Source organism: Poecilia latipinna, unplaced genomic scaffold, assembly GCF_001443285.1.
Source record: "Poecilia latipinna isolate Pla-1442-1.1 unplaced genomic scaffold, P_latipinna-1.0 Scaffold868, whole genome shotgun sequence".
NCBI lineage: Eukaryota > Metazoa > Chordata > Actinopteri > Cyprinodontiformes > Poeciliidae > Poecilia > Poecilia latipinna.
The window spans coordinates 166,910-185,850 of record NW_015113484.1 but is presented as its reverse complement, the minus strand read 5'-3'; the positions used below and the strand labels follow the sequence as shown (position 1 = coordinate 185,850).

Sequence of the window (18,941 nt, the reverse complement as noted above, 5' to 3'; positions counted from 1 at the left end):
GTTTCGTTTGCCAAGACGTTTAGAGAAATATTTGAAATCATATCGGGTGTGATGCTACACATTGTTTCTGAACCAGAACTTTTGTGGACAAAAAAAAAAAAAAAGGCCAATTTAAAACACACAATGTCCTCATGCAACAATAAGCGCTTATACCCAATTACAAACATACGGTATAAATTACCTGGTTTAATTCAAACCTGACATCACTTTTCAGTCCAGTGCTGCCAGATTGTTCCTTGAAATGGTGGTAAAGTTCTCCAAAGAATCTGCTCACATTTTACCGACCCTTATAACCATTATATTTTCCTCTGGACACCAATTAAAGCGGCAGTATGACTGCTTTTTTGGAGGTCACTTGGGACAATTGCAAATAGTTTGGAATTCAGACTGCTGTTCCCTTTTAATATGATGTAAATCTAATTATTATTAAGGCAATGAAATGTTCTCCAGCAGTTACACAGTGCTGTACAGATAAGCGCATAACTCTGCCAAACAGAATTCCCAGAGAGTAAAAGCTTTGAATGTCAGTGGTTATATTTTCATTATTGCTTGCAATTGGAAAAGCCTTGTAATATGTCTAGGGGATAAGTATCCAGTGACTGGAAGGAGTGTGGTCTGCTCAGCTCCTTCCTTAGTTTTGATTGGCTTTTGGATCACAGCCAAATGACAACCCAGGAAAGTATATTTATTTCCCCAGATTTTAAACAAACTGGACGTTTTTGTCTGTTTTTTCTCTTTTTTTTTTTTTTTCGGCCTCAATCACGTGTCAGAATCTGAGTATTAGGAGAGCTGATGATGCCTGTAGTAACACGGAGCAAATCTTTCCTCATCGTCCGATTGCTTGTCCAGAGAGATGAACGCGAGAGAACAGCAGAAAGCCGGACAGCCGGTCATCTGTGGAGCTGCAAATCACTGCAGATACAACAAGGGAGATAAACAAGGTGACCGGAGCGTGGCCTGGTCTGGAAAAACCACATTTGAGCGAACAGGAATGTATAACCCACTGCATTGTGGGTTTGTGTCTGGGGGGGGAAAGAGTTCAGACTCTCTGACTCACGGGGTGCTGTTAGGATACCGGGGTAGCAGTGGTGGCAGGGGGTGGGGGGGGCTGCAAAGGGGAGAAGGGGGAACAGAAGAATCTTAACTTTTGGGAATCGGTGAGTAGCACGAGGAGGAGTGTGAGTCATGGCCAGGATGTTCTCTACATCTGTCTCCTTCGTACAGTAGCTGTTTAATGATTGTTTTTCTTTCGTTTTTAGCTTTAATGAAACGCACCAGGCATTAGGGAAACTCTCAGTCTTCATCAGCAGCATCTGTTAAGCATCTCTGGCGTCTGCTGTAGCCTGTCTTGGATCTTTAGTTTCATTGAAAGATTAGTTCCGAATAAAAAATGGAAATCATGGCTTGCAATTGGAAAAGCCTTGTAGAGACTAAGCTTATACTTAGTCTCTACAAGGGCTTACAGAGCTCATGTAGAGAATACTAAGCCACAACTACAGGCAGGTATGAGATTCTCCCTGTACAAGTGACGCATCAGGGGTTTTACCCAAAAATTCAAAACTAAAATAAATAACACAATCTACTCGCTATTTTTGTGAATCGAAAACCAAAACGTATTCTTACTGCTGTTAAAAAAAACTGTGTTCACTTTCTCTTGCATCTTATTCACGAGTCTACTTTTTTTAAGGTGGAAAATTTGCTAATTTCTTTCATCATTGTGGCTTGAAGCAGTTATATTAAGCTGCAAATACCTATGTAAGCCACTTAGCTATAAGGCTAGCATTACATTAAATATACAGAAGTTGTTAAACATTTATTTAGTAGTACCTTAGGAAAAAAAAAAGATATTTTTCTTTAATTATCTGCTCCTTCAACTAACTCTTTAACTTTGCTTTTCCCTTTCTTTGAAGTGTCAAAGAGACTGCTCCAGGAGCCAGGCCGCAGACCAACGGTGTACCACCCACCCTCTGCCACCCGTGACCCCAATGTGGTGGGAGACGGGCCTTCTGGGGGAAGTTCAGGCCAGAACACTGTTCCAAGTAAGCAACAGAGCAAATGCACAAGCTGATAGCTCCAGACTCAAACGTTCAGCCTTTTAAAGAGAACACTTGAACAGTCTTGAAGCCTTCCAGGACTCACGACCAATCATAATTTATGGCTCAAGTTTAGAGGTATGTGTATACTAAAAAGTCACATGTGTAACTGTTTCCATATGTGTCGAGTTCACGTTGTGATCAGTGGCCTTTCAAACATTAAGCATTCGAGGATCCACTGATTAGCCTGCATGTAAGCATAGTCTAACCCCGTCTTATAATGTCAAACATCCAGGGAGGTAAAAAGACAGAGAAAGACTGAAATTGGAAAAAAGTGGAGAGCCTGGCAATGAAGAAAACTCAAACAAAGCTTCATTCTTTAGGGACACTGGCTCACATCCAACACTCATTACTCTGCTCAGCTACCGGCACAGTACTGATCAGGAGGATGCTTGAATGAACAAGGAGTTAATAGAGAGGTGGGGGGGGGGGAGCACAGGGGAACTGGGAATGATGCAGCACTGACAGCCTCTGACTCATAAATAGATTCACTTCCTTGCACAACTTAAAAAAAAAAATCCTTTATGAGTTTATCGGGAAAAACCTGTTTTTATCTCTAATGTGACTGTACAATGGCAGACAGACGTATGTCACAGGAAAACAGTTAAAGGTACATAGTTTGAACCTATGCTAAAGCCAGCTAAAAATGTCAACAGCTTGTTGTTTTGATATGCAGACTTGTTGGAAATGCACAGCATCTGGAATGTGCCGTCTCTAATCATTGTCTGTGTTTTAGATCCAGGTGTTAAAGAGCGTTTTTCTTTAGAAAAAGTGCCCTATTTTCTTCTGCAATGTAGTTTTAAGTTTTTTTCAACAAATTGTTTTTTTTATTTTATTATTGAAGCAACATTCTTCTGTTTCCTGTGTTTTCTCTTCACGGTTTTGTGGATATTTTAGTGTTTGATATAAAGAGAGATACCCATGTTGAATGTTGGACTTAGGTGCTCGCCACATTAATGGGTCCCGGTGGAACCACTTAACTGCACAGTGAGCAACCCCAATCTAAGCTGTATTTATCAGATAAAAAAGTCTGACACACCTTAAGAAACCTGCAATTAGAGGTAAGACAGTTTACCAAAGCCTGCTTACCTTCACCAAACAAAAAAGTCCAACCGTAGTAGCATGACGATGTAACCACACTCGGATGCATCTTGCATCTGCTTTTAGGTTATTTTTCTGGCAGTGCATTGTTCATTCATGGAGATTATGTTCTGGCTAAAAAGAGCAACAATTACACCGGGACATAGATGACCAAAGGCAACACAAATAGAAATGACGAAAATCCAGAGTAGCAAAAAGTTGTTACTTTTTATGAACACAACCTCCTGAGACATAGGGGGCTAGTTTTGAAATGTTGCCAAACTGAAAACTATTTCCATGTGGTTTTCTGTCGCTTAAAGTTTTTGAGTCAGAGTAAATCAAACAGAAGCAGATGTTGTTCCACCTTCTGTATTTCTCTGTGCATCTTTGACAAAACATAGCGAAATTCTCCTGAGAGGCCTTAGGTGACTCGGTTTTCTGACGGATGTTTGCACAATACGCACTTGTTTTTGCCATAAATTACCCTCGTAATGATGAATTGCTCGCACTGAATGTAATGGGCTCGAAGTTGAAGCTTCGCGGTGACTTACTGCTTTTAAAACTGCAACCTTTAGCTCGGAGCCCCGACAAGAAGAAACCATCTGACACCAGAAGAGGCGGCGGAAACAGTTCATCACAGCCATCAGGCATGAACCCTGTGATCAACTCCACCTCCAGAGCCAACATGGCTCTCATCAGCAATGCACTGGCGGCGTACACCTACATATCAGGTAGGACGCTGTTGGCGAAATCTAATGAGGCATCACAGAATATCCAGATGTCAGCCGTAGTAGTGATTGCACTCATCTGATATCATGAAGGAAAAAAGGGCAAAAGAAGGAGAAAAACTGTAGGTCATCTGAACAGACTTTATTAGAGGGTTTTATATCCAACTCTGTGACCGAAAAAATTGTTTATTTGCAACGAAATGCATTGTGTATGCATAAAAATAAACATCCAAGAACATTAGCTCGCACAAACTAAAAACTGTCTTGCGTATTTAATAGTAATAGCATTTTATGATCAAAAAATGTTTGCTGCAGAAGTTACGCCACAGTCAAAGAATACATTTTCTTTTATCATTATTATTATTATTATTATTATTATTATTATTTCTTCTTTAGTTGAAACTTCAAGTGCATAAGTGAGTGTGATGATGCAGTTTCAAAAATGCTGAGATTATTTTTTCTCAGTGTAGTCAAAAGATCATGTGGATCCATCGATTTCGCCGCAGCGGAGCTAAATGTAAACAACCAGTGAGAGCCAAACCACGGAGATGATTGCAAAGTGGGATTTCTTCCTTGAGGACAAACAAAATTCTCAGAATTTGGAGTGTATTTTTTGCAAAGAAGAATCTGAGATCTGTTCTCTCAGGATGACGTTTTTCTTCATTTTGTGCTTAGACCAGCTTGTTTCGCTCACAAGAGAAGAGAACGTCTGAAATGCTCCCAGAAATGTGGAAAACTACCAAACAGATGCTCCATACTTATTGATTCATTAATTTAAATTATTCTTAGTGCAATTATCAAATTGAAAATTTTGGAAAACATGACCTTCAAACACATTCTTTAAATGGCTAAAAAATTAAAATAAATCTACGTTGTATATTAATTATTGTTAATAATGGAAAATAGTTCAGTCCAAGTTTGTTCCATCTCCATATTGTTGTCCGCCTGTGTTTTTAATGCTTTTAAAGCCTGAAAACGTTTTGGCATGCTGTTTGTTTTTATAAATATAATGTAATGTTTACATAAATTCCCAATAGGCCTACTTAAATTAGATATCTAATTAGGTCTAATCAAATATTTGCCCTCTTTCCTATTAGAAACCCACTAATTTGGAACTTTTCCTCTTCCGATGCTCCTTCTCTTCAAAAACAGATCATCCCGAAAGGGCAGCGCTGTTCTTCGTCTGCGGTGTGTGTCTGGGCCTCTTCCTCACCCTCTTTGCCCTGGTGGTCCAGATCTCCTGTCGCACAGACTGCCAGTCTCGGAAGCGGCCAGCCGTCAAGAAACCGCCCCGCCCCGCCCACTCATCCTCGGACTCCAGCGACTCGGACTCGGACTGGGACACCACGTCGGACCTGTCGGCGCGGAGGCACAGGCGCTTCGAGCGCACGCTCAACATGAACGTTTTCACGTCAGCGGAGGAGTTGGAGCGAGCCCAGCGGCTCGAGGAGAGGGAGCGGATCATACGGGAGATCTGGATGAACGGGCAGCCCGACATTCCAGGGACACGGAGCCTCAATCGGTATTACTGAGCACCGCCTTCGGTCGTTCTTGTTGAAGACTTCCTTGAACTAAATCCAGGAGGCACTTGGTCATGAGGGCAGGAACCGGAGAAGGCCGGCACGGAGCTTTGGAAGCAAGCATGCAAATGCAGCTGTGGACTCTGAAAACAGAGGGGAGGTTTTTTGCAGGCTTGTAAGGTGGTCTGCGTGTTCCACTGGGTGTCATAAGGTGCAGCCCCCCCCCCTCAGTCAAGCAATAAGCTTGGGCTCCACACGGCAAGCTTACCTCGCCCTTACTGCCGGAAGTGAGGGGTGAAGGGGCAACACCGACTCTCTGTTGACTTCAGTAGGCCTTTTTGAAGTCGGGATTTATGGGTTGGTTGCCTTGGACATACACAGGCCTGCAGAGACTACATGGAGGCTGAAGGACCACGGCCTCACAGGGGTCTATTACACACAGAACACTTGGCAGCTGGATGAGACTGTGAAACTTTGAGCGTTCTGCTCTCTACTCTCCAGTATTCAGTATGAACTTCAACAAAGAAAAGAAAAAAAAAAAGTGCGCTTGACAATGAGATGAATTAAGACAATCTTTCCACGGTGAACCATGCTGCCTTTGAGCTTCGTAAAACCAAAAGATTTTGTGTGCGTGCGTGTGCTTGTGTGAGTGCGAGGGATTCATCTCAATCCTTATGAGACGTATTTTATAATATTTAATAGATGTTGACCTTTTGCTCTCAAGTATGGTTTATTTTTTAAATATTTTTATACGTGGCAAAAGTTGTCTGGCACCTCAGGGATGCAATCCTAGTGTTTCTGTGTTTGGCTGATGCGCTTTCTTCCTAAAAAAAAAAAAAAAAAAAAAAAAAAAAAAAAAAAAGTGGGGTCATCAGCAGACCAAATAAATTCTTTTTTTTTTTTTTAAGGCATTGAAAGAAAATAGCTAGAAATATGATGCAAAGAGCCTCCAAGAGGTTTTTAATGATTTATAACCTTATTTTTGATACAGTAATTCACAGATCAGTGCCTTTTCCTAGCTATGGAAGATAGTTGGTAGAATTTAACAAATGTTTTAAACAGGTGAGCTAATTAACTCAAAATACTTCATTTGCATGCCACTATTACAGTAAAGTCACAATGGTAAGGTGAAGCTTGTGTCACATCTGAATGTTTCTATTTAATATTGCACTTGCTATGTACTCTGATGGATATGAAAATTACAACAATATACCAGTTTCGTACCAGTGGTTTTGCTTGAACGTTTTTTTTTCTTTCTTTTTTTTTTTTTTTTTCCTGTTTTGGTCTTCACTCCTTAAACATTGTGTGGAGTGCTGGGCTATCGCCAATTGTAAAGCTAGTGGTCCTGAACAGATGTTTGTGGCTATCTGAAGAAGGCACCAGCTCTGCACAATAAACAAGTAGGTATAAGTAAATTAGAATGCATTGAAAAGTTCATTTGTACAAGTCAATCCGTTCAAACATGAAATTCAATCAGAGTGGCTTATTTCAAACATTTGTTTCTGTTAACTTTGATTAATATGAGGTGCAGCTAGTAAAAACACAACATTCAGTTATTGAGAAAATTTTTAAGAGATAAGACCAATAAAAACACGTTGTTTTGTTTTGTTTTGTTTTACTGTTATTTTACACAATCCTCATGTTATTACACAAACTGCTGGTGCAGAGACTGCTGTCTTCAAGCGTATTAATATTACGTTTAATGGAGCAATGTATTCCAGGAGAAGTTCAGACCAAGTCGAGCAAATTTAATCCATGGAACATGGGCATACAATTCATTAGGCTAACATTTATGCATTCGAAAAAAAAATTATTATTTTTTTTGTCTTTTCTAACTAACCTCCTGGTTATTTATTAGCTGTAAGCCTTATTCATCAAAATCAAAAAGCTTAAGCTCTTGCTTTTGAATTCAGCTATTGTCATGAATGAGTTATTTGATGATATTCTAATTTATTGAGATGCACCCCCCTAGCTGACATGTAACCTGCTTTTGTTTTTCAGTCACATTGCCAGTTTGATAACATAAGCTACTGCCTTTGGCTTTGTAATATTTTAACAGAGTTTTGTTACAGAACACACAGGGCATTTCAGAGATATTATTATAACGGACCAGTCCACATGGACTATTATGCCTATGTGATAAATAAATTAAACTTTGCTATCTGTCAGAATAAACTATGTCATCTGTGCTTTAAATAAACTGTGTTCAAATTAAGTGATCATCCACATTGTCTTTTCTTTCTTTTCTTATTTTTCTCTTCAAAAACATTTAAATATGTGCTCTTTACCACATAAAACTGAAGTACTTTTGGTCTTCATACACTGTATATTGTTTTTCTATTTTGGTTTGTAGCCAGGTCATGTTCGTAAATGAGAAGTGGTACTCAACAGCGTACCTGGATAAATCAATAAGTAGGAGAAAAACAACTTAATCATATCTTTAATAATAGCAACAAGTCAGCTGGTCTCAGTGAGATGTGAGCTTTGTTGCCACCTGCTGGCTGAATAACAGTTATGCAACTTGTGTTATACAGAAACAAACTTCAGGCTGCTGTGATAAGAAATAACAGTGTTGATATCCGTATTGATTCATCAGCATGGATGAATCTGTCTCGTGTCATTTTCGGTGTGGTTAAAAAATAATTCCGCATTTTGCTTTAAAATTGTTGTCGGCTTACGGTTTCCATGGATACCATAACCTAAACAGTGGAAGTGTTGTGCAGCTGCTCGAGTCAAAGAAAAAAAAATCCTTTTAATTTCCTAAAACAGGGAATTACCAGGCTTTTAGAGTGAAGGGAATTTCAGAAGAAAGTCGATACAGAAAATGTCCACCGAGTGGAATAACGGATTACCATTTATACCTGGATACACATTTCGGGATCTGGCGGTAAGTTGTTGAACATATTTTTATTATTATTATTATTATTTTAATTTTTTTAAGGATTTAAGGTCTTGTTTAAGAAGTTCAATTTTATTCGTAAAATAGCTATGTGTCCCCCGGTAATGAAAATGCAGCTACCGCATTCCTTTAGACAGCAAGTCGGGGCTCGTTTAACTTAAAGGTCCGAAAAAACAAACGAATTTCAGAGCTAAGACATTTTCCCCTTAACATACGAGTATGTGAGAATTTCTGGCTTCAGCGACCCAGTTTTCAGTAAGGGTGTCCACGGAGAATGGTAAATTCAAGACATTGTCAGGTCTAGATGAATATAAAGCGACTATAACCTTTACAATCCAACAAGCTTTTTTTTTTTTTTTTACTCTCAGTCCGAGTAAAAAAAACTTGTTTAGAGCCATAAATCCTACATAAATATAAAAAAAAATGTCAAGACCCACCACTTTACTCCTTTTTTTAGGCTTTAAACTAAATATATTTACAGCGAATGTTTGATCCAGCAGCTACATTTTTTTTATATCATTGCTGCTCACACTTTTCTATTTGTGTTGATGAACATGCTTAGTGTTGGTAAGTCCAGATTTACACTGTGATTTGGCTAGGCCTTTGTCATTGACTTCTCAGTGCTCCGTGTGTGCAGAAGACAGCCTTCCATCGGTCCCAGACACTCGGCTATAAGAATGGCTTTGCTCTGTCTTATCGTCCCTCGGTGGTCATTGGGAAGGAGGTTCTAGCAGCAGAGCCATTAACTCACCACGAGATTGATAAACTGTGCTTTGAGACGCCATATACTGTGTATGATAAGCCGGAATATGAAGAATTCATCCCAGCTCATGTGGCACTCGATAAGAAGGTCTGAGATCGCGAAGAAAAATATCTATACAGGTTAGCGTGTACTTTTTTTTTTAATGCCTTTTACTTGCATGCCACGTTTTAGGTTCTTCGCTTCTATGGACACTTCAAGGAGGAAATCTTGCACTCCCCTGCAGAAAGTTACCGTGTTCGCCCCGTGACCATTTACTATTACCTTGAGGATGACAGCATGTGCATCATCGAGCCATCAGTGGTGAACTCTGGGCTACCACAAGGCAAGCGTATCAAACGTCAGCGTTTGCCAAAAAATGAGTTTGGGAATTATTACAACTGGAAAGATCTCAACCTTGCTATGGACCTGGAGGTCTATGGGACCACGTACCGCATCTCAGACTGTGATTTGTTCACTAAGGTACAGTAATTACCACCTATGCGTACCTCACACAAAAAAAGATGCAGTGGCATTCATAGGTCTGCTTTTGGAAACATGCACATTCTTTGTCTATATCTCACATCCTCTGAACAGGAGTTCATGGAGAGTGAGGGCATCGTTTTGAATGAGCCAGAAAAAACACCAGAAGATCCTTACATCAAACGCCGTAGTATCAAACCAAACCAAGAACATGTCAACAAAAGCCCTGCGAAGTTCGAGAAATTATACCGCTTTCTTCATATGGACTCCATGGTAAGTTCAGGGCAGATGGGCGGATTACTTCAAGATGATGGAAAGGGAAGAGCTCAAATAACCATTTGTTACAACCAAGAAATGCTACAGAAGAAGAACACACCGGGTGTCATGCCTGTCAACTAAGAACAGCAAGCTGTCGCGACACTTCACACAAGTTCACCAAAAAAGGACAATAGCAGGACATTTTGCTTGGTTTGATAATCCTCAGTTCTAGCTAGAGCATGTTTGTGTCCCTTCCTTGGATTAACTGCTGCTGGTGATGGTGTAAACATGTGTTTTAGATTTTCTTGAAACTGTTTGGGTGCCTTGGTATATTAATCGACCTTTATTTCAATACTGAAACTTAAATTGGTACTTTTGTTGTCTATGTCCATCCCTTTATGAGCACACTATCTATCTTCTTGGGGAGACTTACAGCAAGACAGTGATCCACCAGAGTAGGAGACTGGACCAATCAGTAACTGTATGGTGTCAATGTGGACCAATATTTCTGAGAAATGTTTCTAACAACTTGGTGACAGTATGCCACAAAGAAATAAGACAATTCTGAAAGGGGGATTTACATTTGTTACGTGGAGAGGGTGCCAAATAAAATCGGCTAGCAGTTGCATTACAAGGTCCAACAAAGCACACACAATAATTTCTAGAAAGACAAAAAAAGGGTAAAATAGTTTAAAATACACTTCTCTTTTTCATGTTTCAGCAATAATTGTAGAAATCAGTCTATAAAACACGTCCATCTTTCAAAGAGGTATTGTTGAATTCAAAATCCTGAGTAGTGATACAGTTCTCCGTCTTTGAATGGCAAGCATGAATTTTGAGTGCAACTACTTATTTTTTTTTTTTTCAGAAGGCGTTAATATGATCTTCATAAGCTGTTTAATTAATTAATTATATCTTAACTCCCTGTTTCTTCTGATTTATGGTCAGGTGCTCCGATTCTACGGCCAGTGGGTCGAATGTGATGCTTATCAGAGTCACACCTGGCCTGTCATCATTTACTATTACCTGGTCGACGACACTGTGGATGTCAGAGAGGCTCATCAACGCAACAGTGGCCGCGACCCTTTCCCTCTTTTCATTAGCCGACAAAGGATACCCAAGAAAGTCAAAGAAGGTAGGTTGCTTTAAGATGTGTAAGCGACTACGTAGCTATTGATATATGTAAATATTTCTTCATTTTAAGTCGAAATATTTTCATACTTAATTTAAAAAAAAATGCTCAAACAATGAACTACTACATAAAATGAAGATGCATGATTAAATTCCACTCCTTTAAGAGAGCTTCCCTAGCATTGTGATGGAGATCTCCGACGACCTTGTAGAGGAGTATATTTCCCCCAAAGACTTCCAGCTGGGTCAAAAGATCAAGCTCCTGAGCCATCACTTCTTTTTGTACGACTGCGACGGCTTCACTAGAGAATATTACCAGAAGAATTACCCAGACATGGACATGAAAGCTGTAGAGATACCAAAGATGGAAGACAAATCAAAGAAGGTATGGCTTTGCTGATTTGCAGAAAAAAAAAAAAAAAAAAAAAAACATAAATTCTGCATTGTGTTGCTCATCATAGATCATACATCTTTTAAATTATCTAATGCTAAAGTGTGTTTGTTTCCGTCCAAAGGCACAGGTGATTCCACCCTACAACGGATTTGGCTCTCTTGAAGACTCTCTCCAAAATTGTTATTCTTTAATTCCTGAGCCTCCCAAACATAACATATTGAAGAGATTGGTAAACAGCAACAAAAAGCTTCGCTACGTTGCCAAGCTGGTGAGATTCCACTGATGAATAATAAACTCTGCCGCAGTAGTATCAACCAAGCATACAGTGCTGCTCAGAGTTTTACATTCGCTCGTCATTCACATTGTTGTCCCATTAATTTCAGGCCTTTAATGAACAATGTGATCTTTTGTTTATCAGAGTGAAATATTTACAGGTTCGAAATAATAGAAAGCCTCAAACGTTCACTAATATTTTCCTAAATTTGCCTTAGCAAGCCAAAGAAACTGTACTCATAATTCGTAGCTGTGTTCGTACTCCTGGCGCGAAACTTTGACACAACTGAGAGTTTCTACAAGACAATGGTGTAAAACTGATTTTAAGTAGGCTACCATTAATTTCTTGAATTTTAACCCTTTGTGGATTAGAGAAATTTTGTAGTCAGCTTAATTGAATTCGCAACTTTATTTCATTGAAGCTGTTTGTCGTATAATTCTTTTAACCTGGAAAACGAATGGTAGAAAAATACTTGTATATCACATTCTGACTGGCACTGTAAGTCAAACAGTGAACTACATTTACTTACTATGGTACATTAAGGAGACACTTAACGCTTCAGTCCCTCCAGACTTAAGTTTTCCTTCACTGTCCCTCAGGACTCCCCGTACCCTGAAGACAGAGACCGGCGTTTTATACTGTCCTACCACCTGGACACCGACATGATCAGCATTTATGAAACGCCAAGGCGCAACTCTGGCATTATTAGTGGGAAGTTTCTGGCAAAGTGCCAAGTCGCCAAGCCAGGCTCCACTGTGGATAATCCTGTGTACTACACACCTGCAGACCTTGTTATCGGAGCCACTGTGGAGGGTAATCCTAATTTCAGTCCTGAAAGATTGTTATGAAGTCGTGCAAATGTTACAAGTCTTGCTACAGCTGTGCTGTAAATATGTCATACATGGACCGTGAGATCTGCCCAATAAGTCAGTTACAAGACTTTAACACAGAGCTTACCGTTTATCAGTTTTCAGCCACCGCTTCATTCTGATCAACGCAGACCTCTACGTGCTTAAATACTTGGAGTCCAACTCAGATCAGGTCCCTTCTCAGACTCTGGAGTCACTGAAACAAACGGTAGGAGCAGAGAAGGAGAGCGGCATGGCAGTAGAGCAAAAAGGTAACCATTAAATCTGCCTTTTTTTTCCTGTAACCTTTTAAATTGACCTCAGATTCTACATCTGTCTGCTTGTTATGTCCTCCTTACATGCAGTAGGTGTCGCTCTTTCCACATAAGTTCAAACAAATTAAGACTTGATGCGTCTCCTTGTTTTACCAGGTGAAGAAAAATAATCAGCTCCATGACCTGAAGAAAATTCTGGATATTTTTTTTTCCCCCCCAAAGGCAATGAATAAAGTATTATGCAAATAAAATGAAATTGTGGTGCTGTGTTTACTCTAAAGTCCTCCACTGAAACGCAAAAGAACTCTCAGCTGGCTACAAACCAGCTTGGTGTCATTTCCGATAATTAGTGAAATCTCAGGCTTCATGCTGACAGGGTTTCAGAAATGTAAGACTGAAAAACAAATCCAGGAAACATTTAAAAACAAGAATAATAATTAAAAAAAAACATCTGTTTCAGACCTATGTATTTTTTAATAAATGATAAACAAAACAGAGGGGGGTAAAAAAAGAAAAAAAAAAGACATGAAATGGCATGGCATGCGGTAACATTCACAATATATACTTTATACAAATCTGTTAAGTGGCCAGTGACAAATGCATGATACATATTTTTTTTTTCTTTTTTTTTTGCTGGTTAGTTCATATCGTTTCATCAACAACGATTTTCTGTCCCGGCGGAGCAGAGTGGAAAACAAAGCCAAGCCAGCTCACTAGTATGAGCTGAAGTACAGTACTTATGTTTGAGAGTATGCAAAATCACATTCAACATGGACACAAAGATAACATGTGCAGCACACAGTACTCACTTTACTTTTTTTTATTTGTTGTTTATGAATCACTAACGGTGTGCCCTAGTGTTGGATCACAGGCTGTGTGGACGTACAAAAAACAGAAAAAAAACAAATACTGATACAATGAGAGGAATAAATGTCTGTTGGGCTCAAAGGATGTCCTTGGATTTTCATATTCCAGCATTCAAGCCAAAAGTCTGTAGTCACCGAGTCCCTGCATCATCATCACAGGACATTCTCAGCCAAAACTTTGTGACCGGCGGCAGCTCTCTCCCCCTCAGCTTCCCTGCTGTGCTGATGAGAAACCTTAATTAGGGATGAAGTCACCATTGAAGCCAGGAAGTGTGCCACCTCAGGGGGATTTGAGCTTCTTTGTCCGCTGCGAGACTCCATTATCGGCTTTAAGCACCCCGTTCTCATGATGACCGACTGGCAGGGAGACAGAGGAGAAAAGTTTGAATATTCTCTGACGCGTCATCAAAGTTAGAGCGAGACATGAGGAATGAAAGAAAATCATCTCAGGAGCTCACATGTGTCCCTCTTTAATTGCCGTACGGGTTGCTTTGCGGTAGCCTTCTTGCGGACGGCTTGTTCGTGCCTGAACTCCCGCCAGCGCCTCAGCTGGAAGCGGATGAACTTCCAGAGGAGCCAAGATTGAGTCAAACACACCACCAGTAGAACAGTCATCCTGAGCAGGCCCAAACGAGAGAAGATTAGAGCTGCTGCTATTCACTCTGACATTCTTTTTTTTTTTTTTAAATAGGCCTGGTAATATTTTCCAAAAGACCTGTTTGTGCTGGGAGTCTGGATTGAAAATTGCGATGTTCAAACAGATTCAAACTAGCTGGCCGGTTGTCATAAATACTTAAAAAAATAATAATAATAATTAACAAGGCAGTAAATTAACCTGATGCTAGCATCTCAGTACACCAATGTTGGATGTTGCTCAACCTTTATCAATTTCTTATTAAAAGAAAAACAAAATTGAGAAATTAACATTTCAGCCACAAACTTTTATCAAGCCCACACATTATAAAGAACAGAAACTCTTTTAATAGGAACTGATTCTGTCTGATAAATAACATCCTGCTGTCAAAAGGCTTCAAAATCACCCACACCATCTATTACCCATAGACTCACTTGAAGAAAAAAGATTTACAACACATTATTTCATAGTTAGAAATATAAAAAGTAACATCCACAGAGATAATATACTATCTCTGTGGATATTTAATTTTGAAACTTTACAATAACTCCTGCTCTATATTGTTGGTATAAATCCAACAAGCCTCATTTTGTTGAGTTTTCAAAGTAAACACTGCCATTAAAGAGGGGAATTTATGTATTTTATGCAGCAGTTTTCTTTTTAAATTGAAAAAGATCTTCATATTTTATTGGGGACTAAAGGGGAACCTTTCAAAACAAAACACAGCTCAGGTTCACATGTTAAAAAAATGCCGATACTTTTTTGGAAAAAAGAAAAAAAAATGATGATAGTAGCAGAGTGAACTTAAAAGTGAGCTTTTTTTTGTTGGTTTGGTAAGTAAATCAGAACAATTCTTTTTCAAAGTTGTTTTATAGTGCTGTAGGAGTTGGCTGTAGAGTGGCAGGTTTTTCTCAAACGATAAAACTGACTAATAAAGAGGGAATGTTTAAGTAGAGTAAATATTGAGTAGGCTAAAAAAGAAAAAATTAACTTGTCTTTTATGCGCATCTCCAAAAAAATAAATAAAAAATATGACTCAGCATTTTTGTCCACTTTCACAATTAGATGCGATTGCTTCATACACTTATAACTACTTCCTGTTTAAGAGATGTTCTAATCATCGGATTGTAGTTTCCAGAAGGTCTGATCCAAACATCACATTAAACATTTTTCAGCCAGTCTTGTACCAGGCATCAATTTCAGTTAAAGATGTACAATGTTTATTGAGATCATTCGGGTTTTTTTGTGTGTTTTTTTTCATATTTGTCAAAAAAAGCCTAAACCAGGGCTCACCTTATCAGAACAGTGTTGAAGTTCCCCGTCTCTATGTCCAGCCCCTGATTCTCAGAGCGGGCCAAACCAAAGCCCACGGCGAGGAACATCAGGGTCAGAGTGGCCATCCGTGTAAACACGAAGCTCACCGCCCACAGATCAAACCTGAACCAACACAGCAACGTGGCGTTTTTCAGATTCGCCCTGCATGCAGCTGCATTAATGCAAATGAGCCTTTTACAGCTGAATGACTTGGAACCTATCTGGGAAAGAATCCCCTTACATTTTCTGATGATTCTCATCAGTGAAGTACAGGAGCCTCGCAATGTGGAAGCCCAGTTCTGACACGTACTGGAGAAAAAGGAGCACCAGGCCCACACGGCTCAAACTGCAGAAGAGAGAGAAAAAAAAAAAAATTAAAAATCAACTTGAGGACGTACACAAGCAAAACCACAAAACAAACGAGCTGGGTTATCTTAGCACTTTGCTCTTATCAGAACTAATGTAAACTTCTTTGCAAACCTTCTACACTTCACTATCGCATTAACAATCAGCCCTCCTCCTCACGGACACTTACTTTAACAAATAAGCTACAGAGATGTGCAGCAGATAAAGGCAGATGTACTGCAGCTGACGTGGAATCTCCTCCTGAAACAAAGAGCAGAGTTATTTTTAGAAACACAACAAGCTCTCATATCTTCCATGAGGCTGCCCCTCATTCTGTTTAGCACATCTGCAGGGAAATTATACAAGACGTCCACAAATGAAGCTTATCTAGTCCCGCTCCAGAGCTCCCCATGTTCCCAGGGCCTCCTCCACTGACCTTGCGTACTTTCTGGAAGTAGAGCTCTGGCAGAGCGTGGAGCCAGTAGGCCAGCTGAGTGAGGTAGAAAAACTTCACCTGAAACCTTGAGTGCAAACACGGAAGAACGGTGGGAGAATTAAACGGAAGCAAAACGGCTGCAAAGCATTGTGTTTCCGAACAGCTTCAGAACGCGTTTCCGTTCTGAAGCTGTTCTTTGGGTCATTGGCGGCTTCCTCTTTGAAATAGTACTTTTCAGAGGGGAATGAGTTTTTTATGTGTCGAGCAATGAAAAAGGCTGAACTCTGAATTGATCCAGCATAAAAAAAAAAGGATGCCTAAAATATGAAGGACAGCTAACCGCTCATGTTTAATTTGCACTCGTGCAAAATCTCTTTTCATTTCTTATTTATGTTTTCATAAAAACACTGCTTACAGCAGGCCGTGTATTCGCCAGTTTCTACATAATTGAAAACTACCGCAAAATATTTAATTACTAAGCTGTAAAAAATAAAAAGAAAAGAAAAATAAATAATTTGTTTATACAAAGAAGAAAATTATTTAATATCCTGATTGGCTGCACTGCGCTGCACTTATGCACTGGGGCCATTTTCCTACATATAACATATGACTCCTTTTCAACATTTTTATTTTTTCCACTTTTAATTCACTTTCAAAAAATTGCCTGCAAATGCGGCGACCTTCTGATGACCCAAGCCAAAGCAATTCGAACTAAATGGAGTACATGGATAATTTAAATTACACTCCTACTTGACTTCAAACCAGGCCATGTCTCATCATAAAAAAAAACAACAACAAAAACTGTCAATTCTCGTCAGAATCTAATTTGTCAGTGCATCTCAGATATTATACAGGTGGCCAATTATGAATAAAAATAATCTGAATGCATATTTTTCAGCAGGACTTTACTCAGTTAAATGTAAATTCTTATGTTTTATGACTTCTGCTTAATATTCCAGAGTACGCAGCTCTGTATTTATTTGTAAAAGAGTAAGCCTTGTAAATATCTACCTGAGGTGCGAATGGGGGTAGTTTTCCCAAAGGCTGCTGGGGTGCAGAAGATATCCTTCCTATTTAGAAAAGATCATAAAGAACAAAATAAAACCCTCGAACTGCCTCATTTCTACATGCCAAAGTTTGGGAATATTTGTGGAGTATCAATAAATAAGGAGTTGTACCAGTTAAAATATTTTACTCACTGTAATGAGGATGTAGAAACTCCACACACTCGACACTAAATGGAACACACCCAGCTGACCTGACTCATTAAACTTGGTGTTTTTGCTCTTTGACAGGTGAAGGCGGCGGTTCACTTTCTGCGACAGGAACAAAACAACAGATAACGTGAGTGACACTGGATCCCGTCACAACGATCGTCACCGTGGCGCACCAGGAAGTGTCACCGATACAAAACAAAAGAAAAAAAAGCAGGGCAAGAAGAGACAGGCGATACCATTTATGGCTGCTGCTGACAAACACTCCTCTAACAGTGTATTCCTTTCAAGGCAAACAAAAAGCTGTTGGAAGGTGCCAAAATAAAATTCATTTGTCCTTAGTGACTGGTTGCATTTTAAGACAGATCAAATACTATGCGACTTTGCTACACACAAGCAGCCTTTTCCTGTGTTGAAAATGTTTGTGATGTACTGTGACTCATCATGATGTGTGCAAATCCAGCCAGGTGAAAAAAAAGTTTATTTTCTGACCTTTGGATAGACTTGAAATACAATCTTTCACACTGTCATAATCACATTACTTCTACCAATTTGCATGGAGCCCAAAACGTTAAATTTCATTTCTGGTTATTCTTTTACCCGCTCCTCTCAATCATGCATATTGTGTTGGCCTGTCACATGAACTCCTGATCGAATACAATGAAAAGGTTCTATGAATACCTGTTAAAGGCAGGTATTTTTTTTGCATTTTTAAATGCAAAACTTGGTGTTTAAGAAATGATTTAATTTGGCAAACCCGGAGAAAACTTATAATATAAAGGCAAATGTTTGCAATTTTATATCAGTAATGGAAGAAAATACTTCTTCCTGTATACATTAATGTGGTACAGTTATGCACATAGATAATACAGTGAGGTTTTTGTTGCACCTTGCAACAAAAGTAAGGAGACACTATATAATGCTGTGATTTGCAAATGCATTTTGCTTGGCAGTTTAGGCGCTTACATCCAGAAGATACTCCTGAACTACAGCATGGAGGATGATAGCGATGAAGAAATAGAAGAGGATGGTGGCACAGTCCTTCCATCCATAATGATACGTAGTCACCTCTCCCTCTAAGCACACAAAGGAGGGGAGAAACACACAAGACACAGTCCGGCTTGTTAAAACATCCTGGAGAAGCTGACTGCCTTAATACATAATGACAATAATGCTGAATATTCATACAAAGGAATATTCTGCATTTAAGTTAGGAAAAAAAAAAAAAACGTGTTCAAGGTCATAAATATAATTTCGTCACCTCTTACCTAGTGATAATGTGGTGATGTTGTACTGGGGCTGAATAAAGAGTATGGCTGTCTTTGCTGTTGCCTGAAGAAAAAAAAAAAAAAAAAAAAAAAAAAAAAAGAAAAAAAAAAAGAGAATAACCGTAGGGAAACCCCCCCAAAA

The 18,941-nt window shown here is 39.2% G+C and overlaps 3 protein-coding genes across 7 annotated transcripts in view; 2 read left to right on the top strand and 1 right to left on the bottom strand.

Moving 5' to 3' along the window:
- The window catches only part of eva1aa (eva-1 homolog A, regulator of programmed cell death a), a 61,242-nt gene extending 53,606 nt beyond the window's left edge, over positions 1–7,636 (top strand). For 3 of the 4 annotated variants that reach the window (XM_015048223.1, XM_015048225.1, XM_015048224.1), the window contains 3 exons: positions 1,911–2,039; positions 3,749–3,904; positions 5,054–7,636. In XM_015048223.1, the coding sequence (XP_014903709.1) occupies positions 1,911–2,039; positions 3,749–3,904; positions 5,054–5,433 (665 nt within the window). In that variant the 3' untranslated portion in view covers positions 5,434–7,636. The other variant, XM_015048226.1, reaches the window with a different exon arrangement.
- A 454-nt stretch (positions 7,637–8,090) lies between these two features.
- efhc1 (EF-hand domain (C-terminal) containing 1) lies at positions 8,091–12,953 on the top strand. The gene is made up of 10 exons (XM_015048218.1): positions 8,091–8,308; positions 8,958–9,170; positions 9,255–9,542; positions 9,657–9,815; positions 10,749–10,935; positions 11,099–11,316; positions 11,447–11,593; positions 12,199–12,412; positions 12,567–12,719; positions 12,879–12,953. Exons 1-10 carry the CDS (start codon positions 8,246–8,248, stop codon positions 12,890–12,892), a joined length of 1,656 nt encoding a protein of 551 aa, XP_014903704.1. The 5' UTR covers positions 8,091–8,245; the 3' UTR covers positions 12,893–12,953.
- A 574-nt stretch (positions 12,954–13,527) lies between these two features.
- The window catches only part of tram2 (translocation associated membrane protein 2), a 10,712-nt gene continuing 5,298 nt past the window's right edge, over positions 13,528–18,941 (bottom strand). For both annotated transcript variants that reach the window (XM_015048219.1, XM_015048220.1), the window contains exons 2-11: positions 18,800–18,863; positions 18,498–18,607; positions 17,517–17,633; positions 17,329–17,387; positions 16,318–16,402; positions 16,072–16,142; positions 15,778–15,882; positions 15,516–15,659; positions 14,047–14,204; positions 13,528–13,945 (exon numbers count right to left, since the gene is read on the bottom strand). In XM_015048219.1, coding sequence (XP_014903705.1) covers positions 13,869–13,945; positions 14,047–14,204; positions 15,516–15,659; positions 15,778–15,882; positions 16,072–16,142; positions 16,318–16,402; positions 17,329–17,387; positions 17,517–17,633; positions 18,498–18,607; positions 18,800–18,863 — 990 coding nt within the window. In that variant the 3' untranslated portion in view covers positions 13,528–13,868. The remainder of the gene's footprint in view (positions 13,946–14,046; positions 14,205–15,515; positions 15,660–15,777; positions 15,883–16,071; positions 16,143–16,317; positions 16,403–17,328; positions 17,388–17,516; positions 17,634–18,497; positions 18,608–18,799; positions 18,864–18,941) is intronic.

Excerpts from the sequence above, each read along its gene's own strand:
- efhc1 (XM_015048218.1), top strand. The coding sequence starts at position 8,246 with ATGTCCACCGAGTGGAATAACGGATTACCATTTATACCTGGATACACA. Across the intron at positions 8,309-8,957 it reads ACACATTTCGGGATCTGGCG|AAGACAGCCTTCCATCGGTC; the intron begins GTAAGTTGTTGA and ends CCGTGTGTGCAG. Across the intron at positions 11,594-12,198 it reads TTCGCTACGTTGCCAAGCTG|GACTCCCCGTACCCTGAAGA; the intron begins GTGAGATTCCAC and ends ACTGTCCCTCAG.